This window comes from Balaenoptera physalus (assembly GCF_965194825.1).
Source record: "Balaenoptera physalus genome assembly, chromosome: X".
In the NCBI taxonomy this organism is placed as follows: Eukaryota; Metazoa; Chordata; class Mammalia; order Artiodactyla; family Balaenopteridae; genus Balaenoptera; species Balaenoptera physalus.
The window spans coordinates 21,901,748-21,921,104 of NC_138903.1; the positions used below are offsets into that span (position 1 = coordinate 21,901,748).

General features: G+C 43.4%; 1 protein-coding gene and 1 long non-coding RNA gene across 9 annotated transcripts in view; both read right to left on the reverse strand.

Moving 5' to 3' along the window:
• LOC309653016 overlaps window positions 1-19,357 on the reverse strand; it is a 633,104-nt gene that overhangs the window by 391,432 nt on the left and 222,315 nt on the right. The window lies entirely within an intron of this gene.
• Window positions 1-19,357, reverse strand: part of PCYT1B (phosphate cytidylyltransferase 1B, choline) — a 178,489-nt gene that overhangs the window by 97,972 nt on the left and 61,160 nt on the right. For 6 of the 8 annotated variants that reach the window (XM_082447234.1, XM_082447233.1, XM_082447237.1 and 3 more), the window contains exon 2: window positions 9,254-9,353. The exons of 1 other annotated variant lie outside the window; for it this stretch is intronic. In XM_082447234.1, the coding sequence (XP_082303360.1) occupies window positions 9,254-9,353 (100 nt within the window). Of the gene's footprint in view, window positions 1-9,253; window positions 9,354-9,831; window positions 11,806-19,357 lie in introns of those variants that run through there. One more of the 8 variants, XM_082447235.1, reaches the window with a different exon arrangement.

Below are 19,357 nucleotides of genomic sequence, written 5' to 3' on the forward strand. Positions count from 1 at the left end.
GGAAGACCCCACATGCCGTGGAGCAACTAAGCCTGTGCGCCACAACTACCGAGCCTGCGCTCTAGAGCCCGCGAGCCACCACTACTGAGCCCATGTGCCACAACTCCTGAAGCCCACATGCCTAGAGCCCATGCTCTGCAACAAGAGAAGCCACCGCAATGAGAAGCCCATGCACCGCAATGAAGAGTAGCCCCCGCTCGCCACAACTAGAGAAAGCCCGCGCGCAGCAACAAAGACCCAACACGGCCAAAAATAAATTAATTAATTAACTTAAAAGTAAAAGGTGCCAGTTCCAATTGCTCTACTGTGCTCCTTCTCCTGAGGTTCATCACTCTCTGACCTCACAGATGAGGTCCAGGAGCTAAAAGCTATGAGCAGCCCCTTTTAGAATTTATACACCAGCTCCTGTTTGGGCAGACCTAAGACCGCAAAACATAATGTAGGCAATTGTATGAAGTCATAAAATGGGCTAGAGAAGGAGTTAGTGAAAGACTTCAATTGCAACTATAATCTTGAAGCACATTATGAACCCTCAATACAGGTCTCTTTTGTCTTTTTGAAGGGATGCTCAAGATGGCACCACAGAAAGGTAACTGCCTACTAGTCTTGAAAACTACCAAACATTTCAAAAAAGTAACGATGTTTTTCTTGTTTTCTTAAATAATAGTCAAACAGCAAGATATTTTTAAAACTCTGTGAGTGGGGGCTTCTCTGGTGGCGCAGTGGTTGGGAATCTGCCTGCCAATGCAGGGGACACGGGTTCGAGCCCTGGTCTGGGAGGATCCCACATGCCGCGAAGCGACTAAGCCCGTGAGCCACAGCTGCTGAGCCTGCGCGTCTGGAGCCTGTGCTCCACAACAAGAGAGGCCGCGATGGTGAGAGGCCCGCGCACCGTGATGAAGAGTGGCCCCCACTTGCCGCAACTAGAGAAAGCCCTCGCACAGAAACGAAGACCCAACACAGCCATAAATAAATAAATAAAATTAAAAAAAAAAACTCTGTGAGCTTCTCTAGTAACAGTACAATGATCCAACAATTATGTTTAGATAATCTCCACGACACTCCCTCCAACCACTACCAACAGTTACTTTTTTTTTTCAACATCTTTATTGGAGTATAACTGCTCTACAATGGTGTATTAGCTTCTGCTGTATAACAAAGTGAATCAGTTATACATATACATATGTCCCCATATCTCTTCCCTCTTGCATCTCCCTCCTACCCTCCCCATCCCACCCGTCTAGGTGGTCACAAAGCACCGAGCTGATCTCCCTGTGCTATGCGGCTGCTGCCCACCAGCCATCCATTCTACATTTGGTAGTGTATATATGTCCATGCCACTCTCTCACTTTGTCCCAGCCCACCCCTCCCCCTCCCCGTGTCCTGAAGTCCACTCTCCAAAGAAGATATACAGATTGCCAACAAACACATAAAAGGACGCTCAACGTCACAAATCATTAGAGAAATGCAAATCAAAACTACAATGAGGTATCACCTCACACCAGTCACAATGGTCATCATCAGAAAATCTACAAACAACAAATGCTGGAGAGGTTGTGGAGAAAAGGGAACCCTCTTGCACTGTTGGTGGGAATGTAAATTGATACAGCCACTATGGAGAACAGTATGGAGGTTCCTTAAAAAACTAAAAACAGAACTACCATATGACCCAGCAATCCCACTACTGGGCATATACCCTGAGAAAACTATAATTCAAAAAGAGTCATGGGGGGAATTGGGAAGATGGCGGAAGAGTAAGATGCGGAGATCACCTTCCTCCCCACAGATACATCAGAAATACATCTACACGTGGAATTGCTCCTATAGAACACCCACTGAACGCTGGCAGAAGACGTCAGACCTCCCAAAAGGCAAGAAACTCCCCACGTACCTGGGTAGGGCAAAAGAAAAAAGAAACAACAGAGACAAAAGAATAGGGATGGGACCTGGACGAGTGGGAGGGAGCTGTGAAGGAGGAAAGCTTTCCACACACTAGGAAGCCCCTTCGCGGGCGGAGACTGTGGGTGGCGGAGCGGGGAAGCTTCGGAGCCACGGAGGAGAGCGCAGCCACAGCGGTGCAGAGGGCAAAGCGGAGAGACTCCCGCACAGAGGCTCGGTGCCGACCAGCACTCACCAGCCCGAGAGGCTTGTCTGCTCAGCCGCCGGGGCGGGCAGGGGCTGGGAGCTGAGGCTCGGGCTTCGGTCGGATCGCAGGGAGAGGAATGGGGTTGGCGGTGTGAACACGGCCTGAAGGGGGCTAGTGCACCACACCTAGCCGGGAGGGAGTCCGGGAAAAAGTCTGCAGCTGCCGAAGAGGCAAGAGACTTTTTCTTGCCTCTTTGTTTCCTGGTGCATGAGGAGAGGGGATTCAGAGTGCCGCCTAAACGAGCTCCAGAGACGGGCGCGAGCCGCGGCTATCAGCGCGGACCCCAGAGACAGGCATGAGACGCTAAGGCTGCTGCTGCCACCACCAAGAAGCCTGTGTGCGAGCACAGGTCACTCTCCACACCTCCCCTCACGGGAGCCTGTGCAGCCCGCCACTGCCAGGGTCCCGTGATCCAGGGACAACTTCCCCGGGAGAACGCACGGTGCCCCTCAGGCTACTGCAACGTCAAGCCGGCCTCTGCCGCCGCAGGCTCACCCCGCATCCATACCCCTCCCTCCCCCCGGCCTGAGTGAGCCAGAGCCCCTGAGTCAGCTGCTCCTTTAACCCCGTCCTGTCTGAGCGAAGAACAGACGCCCTCAGGCGACCTACACGCAGAGGCGGGTCCAAATCCAAAGCTGAACCCCGGGAGCTGTGCGAACAAAGAAGAGAAAGGGAAATCTCTCCCAGCAGCCTGAGGAGCAGCGGATTAAACCTCCACAAACAACTTGATGTACCTGCATCTGTGGAATACCTGAATAGACAACGAATCAGCCCAAATTGAGGAGGTGGACTTTGGGAGCAAGATACATTATTTTTTCCCCTTTTCCTCTTTTTGTGAGTGTGTATGTGTATGCTTCTGCATGAGATTTTGTCTGTATAGCTTTGCTTTCACCATTTGTCCTAGGATTCTGTCCATCCTTTTTTTTTACATTAAAAAAAATTTTTTTTCTTAATAATTATTTTTTATTTTTTAATTTTAATAACTTTATTTTATCTTACTTTATTTTATTTTATCCTCTTTCTTTTTTTTCTTTCTATTTTTTCTCCCTTTTATTCTGAGCCGTGTGGATGACAGGCTCTTGGTGCTCTGGCCAGGCGTCAGGGCAGTGCCACTGAGGTGGGAGAGCCAACTTCAGGGCACTGGTCCACAAGAGACCTCCCAGCTCCATGTAATACCAAATGGTGAAAATCTCCCAGAGATCTCCATCTCAACACCAAGACCCAGCTTCACTCAACGACCAGCAGGCTATAGTGCTGGACAGCCTATGCCAAACAACTAGCAAGACAGGAACACAGCCCCATCCATTAGCAGAGAGGCTACCTAAAATCATAGTAAGGCCACAGACACCCCAAAATACACCACCAGACGTGGACCTGCCCACCAGAAGGACAAGATCCAGCCTCATCCACCAGAACACAGGCGCTAGTCCCCTCCACCAGGAAGCCTACACAACCCACTGAACCAACCTTAGCCACTGGGGACAGATACCAAAAACAACGGGAACTACGAACCTGCAGCCTGCAAAAAGGAGACCCCAAACACCGTAAGATAAGCAAAATGAGAAGACAGAAAAACACACAGCAGATGAAAGAGCAAGGTAAAAACACACCAGACCTAACAAATGAAGAGGAAATAGGCAGTCTACCTGAAAAAGAATTCAGAATAATGATAGTAAAGATGATCCAAAATCTTGGAAATAGAATAGACAAAATGCAAGAAACATTTAACAAGGACCTAGAAGAACTAAAGAGGAACACAGCAATGATGAAAAACACAATAAATGAAATTAAAAATACTCTAGAAGGGATCAATAGCAGAATAACTGAGGCAGAAGAAAGGATAAGTGACCTGGAAGATAAAATAGTGGAAATAACTACTGCAGAGCAGAATAAAGAAAAAAAGAATGAAAAGAACTGAGGACAGTCTCAGAGACCTCTGGGACAACATTAAACACACCAACATTCGAATTATAGGGGTCCCAGAAGAAGAAGAGAAAAAGAAAGGGACTGAGAAAATATTTGAAGAGATTATAGTTGAAAACTTCCTTAAGATGGGAAAGGAAATAATTAATCAAGTCCTGGAAGCACAGAGAGTCCCATACAGGATAAATCCAAGGAGAAACACGCCAAGACACATATTAATCAAACTATCAAAAATTAAATATAAAGAAAACATATTAAAAGCAGCAAGGGAAAAACAACAAATAACACACAAGGGGATCCCCATAAGGTTAACAGCTGATCTTTCAGCAGAAACTCTGCAAGCCAGAAGGGAGTGGCAGAACATATTTAAAGTGATGAAGGAGAAAAATCTACAACCAAGATTACTCTACCCAGCAAGGATCTCATTCAGATTTGATGGAGAAATTAAAACCTTTACAGACAAGCAAAAGCTGAGAGAGTTCAGCACTACCAAACCAGCTTTACAACAAATGCTAAAGGAACTTCTGTAGGCAGGAAACACAAGAGAAGGAAAACACCTACAATAACAAACGCAAAACATTTAAGAAAATGGGAATAGGAACATACATATCGATAATTACCTTAAATGTAAATGGATTAAATGCTCCCACCAAAAGACACAGGCTGGCTGAATGGATACAAAAACAAGACCCATATATATGCTGTCTACAAGAGACCCACTTCAGACCTAGAGACACATACAGACTGAAAGTGAGGGGATGGAAAAAGATATTCCATGCAAATGGAAATCAAAAGAAAGCTGGAGTAGCAATTCTCATATCAGACAAAATACACTTTAAAATAAAGACTATTACAAGAGACAAGGACACTATATAATGATCAAGGGATCGATCCAAGAGGAAGGTATAACAACTGTAAACATTTATGCACCCAACATAGGAGCACCTCAATACATAAGGCAAATACTAACAGCCATAAAAGGGGAAATCAACAGTAACACAATCATAGTAGGGGACTTTAACACCCCACTTTCACCAATGGACAGATCATCCAAAATGAAAATAAGTAAGGAAACACAAGCTTTAACTGATACATTAAACAAGATGGACTTAATTGATATTTATAGGACATTCCACCCAAAAACAACAGAATACACATTTTTCTCAAGTGCTCATGGAACATTCTCCAGGATAGACCATATCTTGGGTCACAAATCAAGCCTTGGTAAATTTAAGAAAATTGAAATCGTATCAAGTATCTTTTCCGACCACAACGCTATGAGACTAGATATCAATTACAAGAAAAGATCTGTAAAAAATACAAACACATGGAGGCTACACAATACACTACTTAATAACGAAGTGATCACTGAAGAAATCAAAGGGGAAATCAAAAAATACCTAGAAACAAATGACAATGGAGACACGACGACCCAAAACCTATGGGATGCAGCAAAAGCAGTTCTAAGAGGGAAGTTTATAGCAATACAAGCCTACCTCAAGAAACAGGAAACATCTCGAATAAACAACCTAACCTTGCACCTAAAGCAATTAGAGAAAGAAGAACAAAAAACCCCCAAAGTTAGCAGAAGGAAAGAAATCATAAAGATCAGATCAGAAATAAATGAAAAAGAAATGAAGGAAACAATAGCAAAGATCAATAAAACTAAAAGCTGGTTCTTTGAGAAGATAAACAAAATTGATAAACCATTAGCCAGACTCATCAAGAGAAAAAGGGAGAAGACTCAAATCAATAGAATTAGAAATGAAAAAGGAGAAGTAACAACTGACACTGCAGAAATACAAACGATCATGAGAGATTACTACAAGCAACTCTATGCCAATAAAATGGACAACCTGGAAGAAATGGATAAATTCTTAGAAATGCACAAACTGCCGAGACTGAACCAGGAAGAAATAGAAAATATGAACAGACCAATCACAAGCACTGAAATTGAAACTGTGATTAAAAATCTTCCAACAAACAAAAGCCCAAGACCAGATGGCTTCACAGGCGAATTCTATCAAACATTTAGAGAAGAGCTAACACCCATCCTTCTCAAACCCTTCCAAAATATTGCAGAGGGAGGAACACTCCCCAACTCATTCTACGAGGCCACCATCACCCTGATACCAAAACCAGACAAAGATGTCACAAAGAAAGAAAACTACAGGCCAATATCACTGATGAACATAGATGCAAAAATCCTCAACAAAATACTAGCAAACAGAATCCAACAGCACATTAAAAGGATCATACACCATGATCAAGTGGGGTTTATTCCAGGAATGCAAGGATTCTTCAATATACGCAAATCAATCAATGGGATACACCATATTAACAAACTGAAAGAGAAAAACCATATGATCATCTCAATAGATGCAGAGAAAGCTTCCGACAAAATTCAACACCCATTTATGATAAAAGCCCTGCAGAAAGTAGGCACAGAGGGAACTTTCCTCAACATAATAAAGGCCATACATGACAAACCCACAGCCAACATCGTCCTCAATGGTGAAAAACTGAAACCATTTCCACTAAGATCAGGAACAAGACAAGGTTGCCCACTCTCACCACTATTATTCACCATAGTTTTGGAAGTCATAGCCACAGCAATCAGAGAAGAAAAAGAAATAAAAGGAATCCAAATTGGAAAAGAAGAAGTAAAGCTGTCACTGTTTGCAGATGACATGATACTATACATGGAGAATCCTAAAGATGCTACCAGAAAACTACTAGAGCTAATCAATGAATTTGGTAAAGTAGCAGGATACAAAATTAATGCACCTCTTCCATTCCGATACGCTAATGATGAAAAATCTGGAAGTGAAATTAAGAAAACACTCCCATTTACGATTGCAACAAAAAGAATAAAATATCTAGGAATAAACCTACCTAAGGAGACAAAAGACCTGTATGCAGAAAATTATAAGACACTGATGAAAGAAATTAAAGATGATACAAATAGATGGAGAGATATACCATGTTCTTGGATTGGAAGAATCAACATTGTGAAAATGACTCTACTACCCAAAGCAATCTACAGATTCAATGCAATCCTTATCAAACTACCAATGGCATTTTTCACAGAACTAGAACAAAAAATTTCACAATTTGTATGGAAACACAAAAGACCCCGAATAGCCAAAGCAATCTTGAGAACGAAAAACGGAGCTGGAGGAATCAGGCTCCCTGACTTCAGACTATATTACAAAGCTACAGTAATCAAGACAGTATGGTACTGGCACAAAAACAGAAACATAGATCAATGGAACAGGATAGAAAGCCCAGACATAAACCCACGCACATATGGTCACCTTATCTTTGATAAAGAAGACAAGAGTATACAATGGAGAAAAGACAGCCTCTTCAATAAGTGGTGCTGGGCAAACTGGACAGCTACATGTAAAAGAATGAAATTAGAACACTCCCTAACACCATACACAAAAATAAACTCAAAATGGATTAAAGACCTAAATGTAAGGCCAGACGCTATAAAACTCTTAGAGGAAAACATAGGCAGAACACTCTATGACATAAATCACAGCAAGATCCTTTTTGACCCACCTCCTAGAGAAATGGAAATAAAAACAAAAATAAACAAATGGGACCTAATGAAATTTACAAGGTTTTGCACAGCAAAGGAAACCATAAACAAGACCAAAAGACAACCCTCAGAATGGGAGAAAATATTTGCAAACGAAGCAACTGACAAAGGATTAATCTCCAAAATTTACAAGCAGCTCATGCAGCTCAATATCAAAAAAACAAACAACTCAATCCAAAAATGGGCAGAAGACCTAAATAGACATTTCTCCAAAGAAGATATACAGATGGCCAACAAACACATGAAAGGATGCTCAACATCACTAATCATTAGAGAAATGCAAATCAAAACTACAATGAGGTATCACCTCACACCAGTCAGAATGGCCATCATCAAAAAAATCTAGAAACAATAAATGCTGGAGACGGTGTGGAGAAAAGGGAACTCTCTTGCACTGCTGGTGGGAATGTAAATTGATACAGCCACTATGGAGAACAGTATGGAGGTTCTTTAAAAAACTAAACATAGAACTACCATATGACCCAGCAATCCCACTACTGGGCATATACCCTGAGAAAACCATAATTCCAAAAGAGTCACGTACCACAATGTTCATTGCAGCACTATTTACAGTAGCCAGGACATGAAAGCAACCTAAGTGTCCATTGACAGATGAATGGATAAAGAAGATGTGGCACATATATACAATGGAATATTACTCAGCCATAAGAAGAAATGAAATTGAGTTATTTGTAGTGAGGTGGATGGACCTAGAGTCTGTCGTACGGAGTGAAGTCAGAAAGAGAAAAACAAATACCGTATGCTAACACACATACATGGAATCTAAAAAAAAAAATGGTTCTCATGAACCTAGGGGAAGGACAGGAATAAAGACACAGACGTAGAGAATGGACTTGAGGACATGGGGAAAGGGAAGGGTAACTGGGACAAAGTAAGAGAGTGGCATGGACATATATACACTACCAAATGTAAAACAGATAGCTAGTGGGAAGTAGCTGCATAGCACAGGGAGATCAGCTCGGTGCTTTGCGACCACCTAGAGGGGTGGGATAGGGAGGGTGGGAGGGAGATGCAAGAGGGAGGGGATATGGGCATATATGTATGCATATAGCTGACTCACTTTGCTATACAGAAGAAACTAACACAACACTGTAAAGCAATTATACTCCAATAAAGATGTTAAAAAAAACACAGATTTTTAAGAATGATAATAATTACAGTAGCATAGGTTTGTCTACGACTTCACAGTTTAAAAAAAAATGCTATGGTATTTTTAACGCAATCTAGTTGTCACAAAAACCTTGTGAAGCAGGTACCATTGGCCCTGTTTGCACATGAGGAAACAGATTCAGATTGTTCTCATGACTCGCCCAAGGCAGTAGAATGACTAAATGGCAGCGCTTGGGCGCCAGCTCCCATATCTCGCGGCAGCTTTCCCTTGGCTACTTTGCTTGGTCCAGTTTATCGCCGTTGGTGTTTACCCCTCTTGCACTGTGCTGTCATCTCTAAATTCATCTCTCCAATTCAAAGCCAGTGCTGCTCAAATAATGATGGCCTTTCTGCCACTTGATAAGTCAGGACAGGACCCGTCCGGAGAACAAGAAGTATAGCCTCACCTGGTGTTCCTAAGCGGGCCTGAGCAATGGTCAGTTTCTCATGGGGTGCTTGGCACTGGCAGCTGGTTTCATCTGCAAATGGGGCAGGTGCAGTCAGGGTCTAGAAGGGAAAAAGAGAAAGGGAATATAGTCTGACAAACTTTCCTTTGGCACTAACTTCCCCTGAAGTTTTATTTCTGTTGGCTACACGCGTGTGATTAAGTAGAAGATATCTGCTGAGTCTTTTGAAGAAATATTGTACTGTTAGAAATAAAAACGGACGCTGTCACTGAAACCTTTTTTTTTGAATGATGCTTCAGAAATAAGAGCTCTTCAGTGTGTACTATCTGCCAGGTACCAGATGTGGTGCTCTGGACACGTTCTCTCTCCCAGGCCCCACGATGGCTAGATACTGCTCTCCTCCTATAGGCATTCTATCCTTCTACAGTGCAGGATAATACCATCTCTATATCACAGAAAAGGAAACTGAGGCTTAGCAGGATTAAGAAATATGCTAAGTCATGCCCCTGGAAAGTCACAATGCTCAGCTTTGAGCATTTCACCAACAACGAGGGCAGACTTCAAACATTCAGACTTACCCACACCCGGGGGTACTCGGCTGGAAGGAATGCCATAGTCAGGAGTGTGGCAGACATCTGTATTTCACACACAGCGGCCTGGCCAATCACAAACTCTGACGTCTCTTTAGCGCAAAGGCCAAAGCCGTTATCTGTGCCCGGGGCGGGGGTGGGGGGGTGCAGTGTGGAGGGGGTTGCCTAAAAGCACAGCATTTCTGGCGGGCTGCAGATAACTGCTCCTCTGGTAGCTCCCACAGCCACCAACGGCTGGAGGCCCCGCCCCAGGCAGCTTGCGCTGGGGCTCTGGGGAGCGCTGTCAGAGAGATGTAGTCACTTGGAAGCTTGCCCAGGAAGTGGCTCTGCATTTTTGAGTCAGCCTCTTAAAATGAAAACCTCACTCTCTCTAGACAGGGGAAGACAAAGCGAGCAGTATTTTTGTAAACAGGGCAAATGCAATCCCGAATCTATTTGTAGTCTTTGAACCATGCCCTTACCGTGGTCATCGCTACATCATCTTTAACATTTTTAAAGCTGAAGGTGACGAGTCACTGTGAACATACTGTTGCACGCATACTCATATTGTTGCATGAATTATTTCTTAGAGGTAGACACAGGTGTTCCTTAACTTGGGAAGACTCGACTGAAGAATGATCCACATATGTGACGGGGGGCTGTGGCCCACTTCTGCCATTCATTTACTCATTCACTCATTCACTCACTCAGTCATTCACTCATTCAAATATATGTCAGGCACTATCTTAGAACTGGGGATAGAAGCACGGATAAGACCAGTCCCTATCCTGGAGTAGCCCCCATTCTCCTCTGCCCTGCCAAGAAGCCGTCCTGCCCTGTGCCCACCCTCTCCCCACTGTAGCACCTTCCACCCTGGGAGCTGGAGTCCTGTCCCAGAGTTCTTTGGAGACCTCCCAGTTGCCTGAGACTTTCTTAAGCGCCACCCTCCCATTCGGGACTCTGAAAGCAAACCAAGACTTGAGACATGGATTCTGGAAATTTGAGTCTGTTATTGGTTCTCTTTCACATACTGTAAGGTGACCTTGTGGGCCGTGATGGGCTAGAGCAGTGTTTGTGATGTAGCAAAGGGGTGCAGGTGCAGTCAGAAGAGCAGAGGCTCTGTAGCCACAAAATGGGGGTTCAAATTCTCTTTCCAGCACTTAAAGGCTGTGTGTTCTAATTTGGCTCTCCTAGTTGAAAGGAACTGATACTAGGGACTTCCCTGGCGGTCCAGTTGTTAAGACTTCGCCTTTCCAATGCAGGGGGCACGGATTCAATCCCTGGTTGGGTAACTAAGATCCCACATGCTGTGTGGCATGGCCAAAAAATAAAAATAAAATAAAACAAAATAAGTAGAAGGTAGAAGAAAGAAACTTAAAAATAAATAAAATTTTTTTAAAAAGAAAGGAACTGATACTAAACGTAGCTCAAGAGATGAAGGATTATTTTATGGCTACCCTGGCACAGAAACTGTAGGGAAAAAAGGAGGAAAGGGGCAGCGGATTAGCCCCAGAGCGCTCTGCATCAACCTGGCTGCTCCCGCTCTGATTACTCTATGTCCTTCTACTACGTTAAAGTCTCTGCCTTCTCCTCCCTGATAAACTTCAGCTTGAACATGGCCCATTACAGCTTCCTCAGCCTCCCTTCCCAAGATTCATTCAGCAACTTTGGGTTGAGCCTTTCAGCCCCAGTCCCTGCTCCTACCAACTTTCTGCTTCTTTCCATGTTTCCCAATTCAAATTCCTAAAGGAAGATCAGATTGGCCAAGCTCATCTTTTCAAACCAGGCCACAACCAGGATTGGCTGGCACTGAGTCGGGTGCCACCTGGGGCCCACCGGCTGTAGTTGGTGAAGGGAGGAGGAGTGGCCAGGAAGGTCATGGGTGGCCTGTCACTGCTTCTTTAGCAGGGGCTGCCTTTGGGGCAAGAAATGTATCTGACTTTGTGTGTTCTTGAAAGGAAGCTCCTCAACTTAGTTGAAACTCAGTTTTATCTGTAAAATCTGTACCTATCTTGTAGGGCTGTTGTGAAAAACAGGGATCATTATGTAAAGTAGCTGGTACTCAATGACTTGGAGCAATTTTTAGTGCTTCTATTAGTGTTCATTATTATATGTCATAATATATAGTACTATATATTATGATAATTATATCTATTGTGTAGTTCCCCATTGAAACAAGCAAACTGACTCTTGATTGAACTCTAGGACACAACCCAAATAGGTAAATGAATTGGCAGATGGGGTTAGCTTATATTAATGACTGATTAACCTTTAATCTACGTGGGCAGTGACTCTTTTTCACATGATCTGAAATAAATTACTAATTGGAGATCTTTTATGTGCTAGTCACAAACTTTATTAAAGATATAAGGTGTTGCCATTTTCCAAGAAAGCTGTATTCTAGAGGGTGTGAAATCTGGTAATTAAAGTTGTAAAGCAACAGTAGTTACTCAAAGGTGAAAAAAGGTTTATATGCACTGTGCATTTTGTTCTTAATTATCGTGGCCTAGAAGTAGGAAAATGGGAGAAGCAAAGAGATGGAAAGCAGAGAGTATTCCTAAGTGTCCTTGTGAGTCTGTATCATTAACAGCAGTTGACATGGAGAAGGGGTATTTCTTGTTATGTACAAGGCACTGTGCTTAGAATGGGGAGAATGTAAAAATAAATGAGTCACAGCCTTGTTCTCTAGAACACTGCCTTCCAAAATGAGGCAGAATACTTCCTGAGCTGAGATTCAAGCTCTGCATTCAGGAAGACTTTGGTTAAGGCCCAGCTACCATCAACCAGCCCTGTGACTGGAGACAGTATTTCTTCAGCCTAAACATCCCAGTACTCCTCCTCCTCTGAGCCAGAGCAAAGCATTTGATTTAGAAGGAATTCTATGCTACCAAGTTGTCTCCTCCACCTACAAAGGGCAGACCAACCTCAGGGCAATGGGATTAAGAGAGCCAGAGGCTCCAGAGAGGGACAGGGACTGGTCCAACCTGGCCTCCAGGCTCTATAGCAGCCTGCAGGGGACCCAGGCCCTCATCTATTCCTCACCGTTTGCCACAGCTGGAATGGTTGCAGGGATCCTCTAGTCTAGGCCCTACATAAGACATAAAACTGAGGCCCAATAACATAACGTAAAAATCTTTAAGTGCCTACTTAGTGCCATGTATCCGTCTATATGCTATCAAATGTATTTGCTCATTTAATTTATACCACAACTCTGCGAGGCAGGTACTGCCTCTACTGAACTGTAAAGGACCTGTCTTCAACAGTGACGCCAAGTGGCAGCAAGAAGCAACAACAGTGGTAGATCCCTCAGACTCAGGTACCTTTTTGGCTTCCTTTGAACTGAGGATACGCTAGGATTCTTAGACAATTAGGATAAAGGGGCCTCAAAAAGGAGATACTGAACTTCCTGCTAATTAGAAAAGTGAGGGGGGCAAACAAGTAATTGAAAAAACAAAAGCATGGGACCATATTTTTACTCAGACTTAGTGAAATAGGTCAGATGACTTACATATAAACGAGCCTCAACTTAGACTCCAAATCACATAGTCGAGTGTTTACTAGCACATGCTATGTGTTTCATATGATGCTAGATGTCTGTAGGGTGGATAAGTCAGGGAAGGAAATAAGAAAGGGAAAAGCAGAATTGGCTCTGGGGCAGCAATCCTCAAAGGCGAAAGGTGGCCTGTTTAGAATGGGAGGAGGTATTAGTTTAAAAAGGCATATTCAATTTTTAGTAATTTTGTATATAGGGAGAAAACTCTACCCTTTTCAACCTACAAGTCATAGAAATTAAGCCTCTTGACTGGTAGAGATCATCAGAGGATAGACTATGTCCCCCTAGGAAGCCATATTCCAAATTTGGGGATAAAGAGGCCCATGAAATTTTTATGTTTACTAGAAGAGAGTGAGGATTTTAAAGGGTTAAGAAGCCCTGGCCGTGACTTCCCTGGTGGTCCAGTGGTTAAGACTCCGAGCTCCCAGTGCAGGAGGCACAGGTTCAATCCCTAGTTGGGGAACTAAGATCCCACATGCTACAGGGTACAGCCAAAAAAAAAAGCCCTGGCCCAGAGCCCTGGACCTCACATGTACAAAGCCCTTGCCAGGCCACAGACTTGGAGCTAGACTGCAATAAAACTTCTTTCTACCTAATTTAAGATTTCACAACACCCAGTCATTGCATGTGAACATGTTGCCTATTTGTCACGTAAGTTCTGGTTATGTAAACGACATGGTAGCACCATACCAAAGCCATATACTCATTGAGCTTTTAAAGGGGGAAGATTAGACACTGGGCATTTCATTTGCAGAATATGTTCAACTGGACATTGTCAAATATTTACTTAAAACAAAAGGTATTAGGCACTATATAAAATATACAATACAAACATGACTTGAGTGCAAAAATGGTCGGTAGAACCTCTACTTATGCAATAGGCATCCCTGACTGACGACTGGATCAATCAGACAGCAAGCTAATCAACCAATCAGAACTTAGCATAGTACTGCTGATGGTGACAGGCCAACTGCAGAGCTGCTTGTTTAAGCTAAGTTATTTATTTATTTATTTATGGCTGAGTTGGGTCTTTGTTGCCGCGCACGGGCTTTCTCTAGTTGTGGCACGCAGGCTTCGCATCGTGGTGGCTTCTCTTGTTGCAGAGCACGGGCTCTAGGCATGCAGGTTTCAGTAGTTACAGCACATGGGCTCAGTAGTTGCGGCTCGCGGGCTCTAGAGCGCAGGCTCATTAGTTGTGGTGTACGGGCTTAGTTGCTCCATGGCATGTAGGATCCTCCCGGACCAGGGCTCCAACCCGTGTCCCCTGCATTGACAGGAGGATTCTTAACCACTGCACCACCAGCGAAGCCCCAAAGCTAACCTCTTTCTAACTACAGTGAGGCTCTCCAGTCAGACAGGCCTGAGTTCAAATCCTACTTCCATAAACCAATGGCCATTTGATTGTTTTTAAATAATTTTTAAAATATTTATTTATTTATTTTTGGCTGCATTGGGTCTTCGTTGCTGCGTGCAGGCTTTCTCTAGTTGCGGCGAGCGGGGGCTACTCTTTGTTGCAGTGCGTCGCCTTCTCATTGCGGTGGTTTCTCTTGTTGCAGAGCACGGGCTCTAGGCGTGCAGGCTTCAGTAGTTGTAGCACGTGAGTTCAGTAGTTGTGCCTCCCGGGCCTAGAGCGCAGGCTCAGTAGTTGTGGCGCACGGGCTTAGTTGCTCCGTGGCACGTGGGATCTTCCCGGACCAGGGCTGGAACCCATGTCCCCTGCGTTGGCAGGCGGATTCTTTTTTTTTTTTTTTATAGCTACTTTATTTATTTTATTTATTTATTTATTTATGGCTGTGTTGGGTCTTCGTCTCTGTGCGAGGGCTTTCTCTAGTTGTGGCAAGCGGGGCCCACTCCTCATCGCGGTGCGCGGGCCTCTCACTATCGCGGCCCCTCCCGTTGCAGGGCACAGGCTCCAGACGCGCAGGCTCAGTAGTTGTGGCTCACGGGCCCTGTTGCTCCGTGGCATGTGGGATCTTCCCAGACCAGGGCTCGAACCCGTGTCCCCTGCATTGGCAGGCAGATTCCCAACCACCGCGCCACCAGGGAAGCCCGGCAGGCGGATTCTTAACCAGTGCGCCACGAGGGAAGCCCCAGCCATTTGATTTTCCAAATTTGAGTTTTAGAAAACTGCTGGTTCTTAACCTCTCTAACCTTCAGTATCCTCATCTATAAAAGGACGATAATAAAATGATCTATCTCATGAAGCTGCTGTGAGGAGTAAATGAAATGACATATGTGTGATTAATATCTTCCTTCTGCCTCTCCAGAATCTACTTTTTCCTCCCCTTCTCTACTCCTCTCTGTATGGCTTTCTGTATGGACTGCACCAATGAGTTCCCTTGCCTTCCCGCTTCCAGGTGGGTTGGGTCCATAGGAAGCGTGCAAAACGCTGGAGGGTAGGACAAGAATGAGCTCAGGATACTCATCTCCCTGGCATCCTCCCTGATAGGAAGCAGTATGCTGGTTCTGCCCTTTTACCAAAAGCCACAGCTCCATGAGGTTCTGGTAACCACATTCTCCCCCTGCCCCTTCATGCCTAGGGGTGGCAACCCCCAAGTGTCCCTAGGCCTCAGGTACCATACTATGCCTTGAGGTTTCCTTAAACTCTGCCCATGCCTTTGTACATGGTCGCTTTGTTAACCTCTCTTCAAATTTCCCCTTTAGAGAAAGCCGTCTACGTCTCGACAAGGACTTGACTGATACAGGACATATAATAGTCTGATGCCAGGCTCAGTAAATTTAGCTAGCAAATGGTGATGAGGCATGTTAGAAGCACAGAAATCAATTGAAAAGTGAATTACCCATAGTTAATAAAGCCATAACTGTCTCAAGAATGTCTTCCAGTTGGAAAGACTTTTACAACGACAGAACATTTTAGTCAGGATATGCAAGAGACAAGAGCAGGATTTCGGAAAGAATCTACTTCTCCCATGGAGGGCTTTTGCTTCAGGACGGGCCAGCTTTAGAACTGCAAAATCAGAAACACGAAAAGATGGCACAAAACTCTTCCCTCAGTCCCATGCTGTCAGGTCTGTATTTACCCGTCACTGAATATATTTTTTTAAGGCCTGATTTTATTTGGGATCAGAATATTAGTCTTTTGAAAATAGAGAGGGAAGGAAAAGTAGATCTTAGAGTTGACCAGAGGCCCAACACATATGAATCACTGGAGTCCTGGACTGTGTTATTGATGACGTAGAATCTCAGATCAGGCAGCTGGTGCAAAGCCTCGACAGATGCCAGTGGAGCAGAGGAAAAGGAGACCCAGTACACGGCTCAGCACCAAGAAATACCCATTTTTCATTTAGCTAAGTATGGTACGCACATATTATGAAGTAACAGGCACCATTAAAAACAGCAAGACAGATACATCTGCACAGACAGGGAACGATTTCTAAGACATTCTGTTCAATGCAAAAAGCAAGTCACAAAACAATATGTCTACTATGCATACATGTTATATAGTATGATGTCATTTATGGTTAAAGAGAGAGAGAACTAGGTAATTGTGTAGAAACAGTTTAGAACTGTGCTGTCCAATGCCTAGCATTAACTGTATGTAGCAATTTAAATTCAAGTTATGATTAATTAAATTTAAATAAAACAAGTCAGTTTCTCAGTCCCAATAGCCACATTTCAAATGCTCAATAACCACGTGTGGCTAGTGGCTACTGTATTATCACAGATATAGAACATTCCAATCATCACAGAAAGTTCTATTGGACAGCACTGGCCTAGAAAAATACACAACAAATTTTTAACTGGAGTTACCTCTGGGGAAGAGGATAGCATCAGGAGAAGAGAGGAAAGAATGTTTTCATTGTTTACTCTGTATATATCTCTTATTTTGTTTACTTTTTACCATGAGAATGCATTCATACAATGTATCTAATTTAAAAATAAATTTAAAGAAATATTTCCTCCCCTGTGAATTCAGAGATGCAGGAAATTTAACCAAGGATCAAGTGTCTTGAATGTAAGGGGGAAAAGCTATTTAACAGGAAATGAGTACTTTAAAAAATAACAAGTATTATCCATAAACTCACTGTTAAATGACATTATTCCCAGGTATGTGGAACGTTTAAAACTCATTTGAGCTTTTAAAAACCATTTAAGTTGTCTTCAGGCTTCCCTGGTGGCGCAGTGGTTAAGAATCCACCTGCCAATGCAGGGGACACAGGTTCGAGCCCTGGTCTGGGAAGATCCCACATGCCATGGAGCAACTAAGCCCGTGTGCCACAACTACTGAGCCCACATGCCACAACTACTGAAGCCCGCGCACCTAAAGCCCATGCTCCGCAACAAGAGAAGCTACCTCAATGAGAAGTCAGCACACTGCAATGAAGAGTAGCCCCCGCTTGCCGCAACTAGAGAAAGCCGGCACGCAGCAATGAAGACCCAGCGCAGCCTAAAATAAATAAATTTAAAAAATAATAATAAAAAAATAAATTGTCTTCATAGTATCCACCCATCATTTATTTTTCCAACAAACACTACTTGAGTGCTTGCTGTATTCCAAGCATTATTTTAGGTTCTGAGGATACATAGGGGAACAAAACAGAAAAAAAAAAAAACAAAAAAAACCCAGAAAAAAATCCTGCCCTTGTGATGCTTAAAGATGATAAACAACAAAAAAAGATTGTAAAAGGTGTAGTATGTTAAAAGGAGATAAGTGCTATAGGAAAAAAATAAGGCAACGAAGGGAGAAAGGGAGTTGGGGGTATAACTGTAAATAGGATAGTTAAGGAAGTTGATATATGTGTAAATATATAAAGGATCAACTGAGCCATGTGGTAAAAGAACACTCCAGGCATAGAAAACAGCAAGTGCAAAGGCCCTGAGGCAGGAGCATGCCTGGCTTCTACCAGGAATAACAAGAAGGCCAGTATGCCTGGAGGAAGTGAGCAAAAAAGTAGTAGGAAATACAGCCAGAGAGGTGAGGCTGAAGGAAGGCGATGGAAGGCACCCAGCAGTGTGGGGTTTTTAGGATGCTATAAAGACTGGCTTTCACTCTGAGGAGATGGGAACCATTAGCAAGTTTTGAACAGAGAGTGATATGATCTATTTAGTTTTAACAGGACCACCTGGCTGCTATATTGAGCACAAACTACAAGTCGTCAAAGGTAAAAGCAAGAAAACCCCTGAGACATCTGGTATCATAACCATGCAAGAGTAGATGGAGGCTGGGGCCAGGGTGAGGGATGGCAGTAGAAGTGGTTAAGAAGTGGTCAGATTCTGGATAGATTCTCAATAAATAAAATTTGGAATTGATTGGATGTAGCGTGTGAAAGAATGAGAGGACAGGATAACGCCAAAGTTACTGGCCTGCAGAACTGGAAAGATGGCGTTGCCATTCCCTACGATGAGGAGGACACTGGAAGCGTAGGTTTGAGGGTGGGAGGGACAGGATGGGGAGATCAACAATTCCATTTTTGAACCCACGCTTTTATATAGATTTGTTTAATCTACAACAAATGAGGCAAGAATATACAATGGAGAAAAGACAACATCTTTAATAAACGGTATTGGGAAAACTGGACAGCTACATGCAAAAGAATCAAACTGGACTACTCTCTCACACCATACAGAAAAATAAATTCAAAATGGATTAAAGTCTTAAATGTAAGACCTGAAACCATAAGACTTGTACTAGAAAACACAGGCAGTAAGCTCTTTGACATTGATCTTAGTAGTATTTGGGGTGGGGGGATATGTCTTCTCAGGCAAGGGAAACAAAAGCAAAAATAAACAAATGGGACGACATCACACTAAACAGCTTTTGCACAGTGAGGGAAACTATCAACAAAATGAAAAGATCACCTACTGAATGGGAGAAGATATTTGCAAATGATATATCAAATAAGGGGTTAATATCCAAAATACACAAAGAACTCATACAACTCAACATCAAAAGAACAAACAACCCAATTAAAAAATGGCAGAGGATCTGAATAGACATGTTTCCAAAGAAGACATTCAGAT